General features: G+C 46.8%; 1 protein-coding gene across 1 annotated transcript in view; it reads right to left on the reverse strand.

Annotated features, from left to right (window-relative positions):
* Window positions 1–5,411, reverse strand: part of RPIA (ribose 5-phosphate isomerase A) — a 32,267-nt gene that overhangs the window by 26,693 nt on the left and 163 nt on the right. Inside the window, exon 2 of the mRNA XM_014533377.1 lies at window positions 5,243–5,411. Within this exon, the coding sequence (XP_014388863.1) occupies window positions 5,243–5,411 (169 nt within the window). The remainder of the gene's footprint in view (window positions 1–5,242) is intronic.

Consider the following 5,411-nt stretch of genomic DNA (forward strand, 5'->3'; position numbering starts at 1 on the left):
CTTCAGCTGCGTAGCTGCCGGCTGCCATCTTGGTTGGCAGTTAATTTGCATATCGCCCTGATTAGCCAATGGGAAGCGTATCGGAGGTACGGTTAATTACCCTATTTGTCTTTTATTAGATAGGATAACCACTGAACATAAAACCTGGTCTTTCTTTATTACAGTGCCCAGGGGCAGTTTATCAGCACAGCCCTCCTCCTTTCATCTCTGACACTGATACCACCATCTCCTCCTGATGAAAGATACACTGAGCAAGTTTACAAATGTCAAGAGTTGATTTTAGCAAAAATTGATTCAAATTGGGCAGCATCCAATCTAGCAGAGAGGAGCTCCCCGGAACTGTACAAAATGAAAGGCTTTCAGACTTCCCTCTAAGGCAGCGGTTCTCAACCTGTGGGTCAAGACCCCTTTGGGGGTCGAATGACCCTTTCACAGGGGTTGCCTAAGACCATCGGAAAACACATATATAATTACATACTGTTTTTGTGATTAATCACTATGCTTTAATTATGTTCAAAATGTAACAATGAAATTGGGGGTCACCACAACATGAGGACCTGTATTAAAGGGTCTCGGCATTAGGAAGGTTGAGAACCACTGCTCTAAGGGATGGCAGTTTCTATCCGGCTGATTGACTGGATTAAGATTCCATTTCTGGGAGAGCCAAAACTGTCATTAAGTCTTGGTTTGGTGACGTGGGGCTTAGCATATGTGACTCCATTGTGGGCCTGTTGTCTAATAGTTAACCCTCCCTATATCCTGTCAGACAAAAGGCTTGGCTCACTTTCAATGTACAGCAACTTAAGTTGTCCTAATAGTGGTCAGCAGATGATCGAGCACTGAAAGATCCCTGACCAACCCCTGGGCCAGCTCTAAGCATTAATAAGTCAAGGTTTCTGGCTTCAGTGCCTTTTCATAAAAGCTTAACATCTAGAAGGCAGGGAACTGACTACAGATACCTTACTTTGGTAGCAACACAAGGAACCAGAGGGACATATCCAGCCCACAATCTAGAGCTCCCCCAGAGTTGACAGAAGAGCAAATTGTATCAGCTTCTGTCCAGGTGATGCAAGCCTGACTCAGAGAATCTGCAAAGCATGGCTTAATTAGGAACATGAGAAAAAGTCTTCCTCTGCAATAGGAAGGCCTTGTAAAGATGTAGCGCATTTCCTGAATGCAATGGACAAGAAACAGACATCACTTCTGAGCCTGCCGTCTTAACAAAGGGGAAGGTGCCTAGGAGCAGGGGCAGAGCTGGGGCCCAGCCGAGGACAGTTAAACCACAAACAGCACAAGGTCAGGGCCCAAACACTCAGGAACTAATATGGAGCTCAGTTCTTCAGCAACTTCCTGGGGCTAAGGCAAAATGGCTCAATTGTATTTCAGGTCCACACCTAGAAAAGCAGCAAAACTAGACAAGTGACACTACAGCTGACCTCAGGACCAGCAGCATTGAATGATGACCCCCTACCCTGGCAACAACCAATCAATCAGTGGAGACTCCTCCTTGGGGTTCTTGGGTTCTCCACCAGAAATGGAGAGAATACCCCACAGACATTTCCAGACAGATTTTATCAAGCTTATGCTCGAGCTCAAAGGAGACAGCACAGAGGAAAGGAAGGTCCTCTGAACAGGCTCAGGGGCTGGCTCTGCTTGGCTACTTTTATAAGCTAGAGACAAACTGGGGGCTCTTTTTGAAAAAGGCCGGCTTGCAGAATTTTCTATTCCAGGCTTGGGTGACTTCCCACCAGGGGTGGCTATAATCCCAGAAACTGGCAGATCTGAGTTCAGGGTGGCTATCTCCAAGTTCTCCATCCATCCAGATGTGGAGATGGTTACCACATTGGAACACCAAGAGAACACGTGCCCGCAACCCAGGTACATGCCCTTGACCAGAATCGAACCTGGGACCTTTCAGTCCGCAGGCTGACGCTCTATCCACTGAGCCAAACCGGTTTCGGCAATTCATTGAACATTTACTAGGAAGGCCCCGCTGTACCAACACTGCATGAAGATAAGGAGCATAACCTTTTCGGGACTGGGAGACACAAACACAGAGATGACCAGAACATAAGACACCTGCATAAGGCACCTAAGAGATATAAAGTGCTACAAAATCAAAGACAATATGCCCTCCATTATGAGGCTAAGGAAAAACTGAAAGGAAGAAATAGCCTTTGCAGCAAATCCTGAAGGACGCACATGATTTTAACATAAAGGCAGAGTGTGGGAAGCCACTGCTTGCCAATACTGTCATGAGAGTGCACCAAGGAACACAGAAGGCCAATGGACCTTGGGCTTTAGCAGGGCTGATGCTAAGCACCTTGTTCGCTAAGCACAGATTGTGCTAAGCGCCAATTGTTCGTGTTGAGATAGTGGTGGTTCAACGCAATTTCCTAACCTGATAATCCTTTTACTGTTTACCAAACTTCACCTTTGATATGCCTGTATGAATTGCGGAGACACAAACACAGAGATGACCAGAACATAAGACACCTGCATAAGGCACCTAAGAGATATAAAGTGCTACAAAATCAAAGACAATATGCCCTCCCATTATGAGGCTAAGAAAAAACTGAAAGAAAGAAATAGCCTTTGCAGCAAATCCTGAAGGACGCACGTGATTTTAACATAAAGGCAGAGTGCGGGAAGCCACTGCTTGCCAATACTGTCATGAGAGTGCACCAAGGAACACAGAAGGCCAATGGACCTTGGGCTTTAGCAGGGCTGACGCTAAGCACCTTGTTCGCTAAGCACCGATTGTGCTAAGCACCAATTGTTCGTGTTGAGATAGTGGTGGTTCAAGGCAATTTCCTAACCTGATAATCCTTTTACTGTTTACCAAACTTCACCTTTGATATGCCTGTATGAATTGCTAAAGGGCAAATGTGTATTCAAGTAAATAAAACGAACCAGGCCAGAAGTAAGTGTGTCTCTTCAAGAAAGAGGTTCCACCTGGCCCCCAAGACCTTGTAAATTCATATTTCTTGTATAGTATTTTCATTTGTGTGTCGGCCCCTCCTTCAGATCCTGAACCCCGCCTCAAAGGTTGCAGCAGCAGAGGACAAGAAAGAGCATTCTAGGTCAAGGGTAACGAAGTTAAAACATACCCTATATGCCAGTATTCTGACTTTTCCAATATTCTGGTACATGGGGGGAAGGAAGCATAGAAGTAAGCAAGATGGTGGAATTGAGGACAAGGACCAGTCTCTTGTCTATGGATCCTTCCCACCTGGCTGAGTACCTAACTTACAATAGATTCTCCAGGTGTGCCACATGGAGGTCAGGATGAAGCCCCATGAGGGCTACTGTGACAAGAGCAGTTGAGAGCTTCAGAAGATAATGCTGGGAGACTGATAGAGGGGAGAAGATAAGGGCAACCACTATCATCTGGCCCTGGGCAGAGCCTAAATGGGGCTGGTAGGTCAAAGGAAAAGGTCAGTTCTAAGAACATTCCAAAGATGGATAGGACTTAGCATATAACCTACCCTGATAATCTTACACCTGTGAGCAAAGGAATCCAAGTCACAAAATGCTAGAGGACAACATGGCCTTAAATGGAGTAAAGGATACCCCCTGGAGAGAGCAATTAAGTATATGACAATTAAGTACATGGATATGCACAATAAATGTGCATTTGAATTAGTTATCCCACTTGCAAAGTATCCAGGACCAGACTCTTCTCCTCCCACCTCTAACCACACTTCTGGTAACCACACCAACTGTCTGACACTGCTGGGCACTCAATAAATACCTGGTAAACAAAGGAAAGAATAAATCACCATTAAACAGCAAAAAATACAAAATTCAAGTAGTGTTGGCATCTCAGGAAAGAATGCTGGTAGGAAAGTGCCACTGACATTGGGTGAGGTGTCCCCAAAAGTCCAGTGGAGATCTCCACAGGATTACCTTGCAACTTTTGGAATAATATAGCTGGAATCTAGTGTTTGGGGGCTTTAGCCTGGGATGGGGGCTTACAAATTTTATTTAAGCAAATACATAATTATAAAACAAAGGTCAGGAAGACATGCGCCACCAAATACTAATGCAAACAGATTAACAGGAAAACTAAGATAGGGGACTTTTCTAACTGTATCAATTTCGTTTTATTTACCTGTCCATTAGCTATTCACTTTATCCAGGCATTTTGAAATCTCAGCTTATTGTCCCAATTTTGCAGCTGAGACACTGAATCCCAAAAATAGAGCCAAAGTACACATTTTACATTAACTCTGTGAATTCCCATAGAAAATCCTATTGCTAACCAGACTTGTAACAAGTGACACCAGGACAGGGCAGCTGTGGACCTGGTGGAAAGGTACCACCTAACAGGAGTCACTAGGTTCTGGAGGATCCCTGACCATCCTTCTATGGAACATGCTGAGCCAGCTTATTGCACTGGCCCCTCCCGTTAAACAGGCTGTGTGCGGATCAAACATCATCTGTCTATGCAAAATAACTTGGTAAGCTAATATATTCTCAAGCACTAGCATTAGAAGATGATACCATTTTTTAAGTAGAAAAGACAAAAAGCCAGTAAAGTCTAAGAAACTCCACCTAAGGACAAAGATACTCCACTTGGCTACCCAAATATTAGTATTAAGATAATTAACTTGATAGGCAACAACAAATCCACTCGGGTCAAAAGACCACTAACAGCAAGAATCACACCCGCTTAACAAACAAGTGGGGCAGGACCTCACCACTAACAGCTGAACACCTCGGAACAGCATCCTCCAGGCTTCGAGTGTCCCCCTGCCCTGTCGAAGGGGCGTTTAACGCTCAGGTCTTCCCCTCCGACTCCATCTCCCCTGCCCTCTGGGGAGTACACTCAGGGGCGGGGGCACCGAGCTAAAACCTGCTTGGAGTCAAATGTCAAGGCAATTTTCAAGCCAGTTCTCCACCGGCTTCCCTGGGAAGTGAAGAGAAGACCTCTCAGCAGCCCAGAACTCGTCAGTTTCCCTTTGTTGGAAAGGAAACCAGAGGGCAAGTAAGTCTCTTCCAGCCCCACTCAACATCAGACACCACCCAGGCTCCGCTTTGCAAACCTGTTGTCGGGCCACACAAAGAGTCTTTGGGAAGCTCGCCCCCAGCAGACCCCACATCAAAACGGCCTTTAAGGAGCAGGGAAGTAACCCCGGGAAGTAACCCTCTCCCCGCTCACCCAGCCCACGCCCTTCCAGGAACAAGGGCGCTCCAGCGGAGCCCACCAGGAGCCCAGCCCGCGGCCCGAGCTGCTCACCCTCACGTGATTCTCCACCGCCGCGTGGCCCGCAAGCTTCTTGGCCTCCTCAGCCTTGGACATCGTGGAGGGGGCTGGGAAGGCACTATTGGCTTCCCTGACGTTGGGGCTGGTTTGGCCCGCGGCGCCGGTCCCGGAACGAGCGCACACTGGCGGCTGCACGTGGGAG

This window comes from Myotis brandtii, unplaced genomic scaffold (assembly GCF_000412655.1).
Source record: "Myotis brandtii unplaced genomic scaffold, ASM41265v1 scaffold9706, whole genome shotgun sequence".
In the NCBI taxonomy this organism is placed as follows: domain Eukaryota; kingdom Metazoa; phylum Chordata; class Mammalia; order Chiroptera; family Vespertilionidae; genus Myotis; species Myotis brandtii.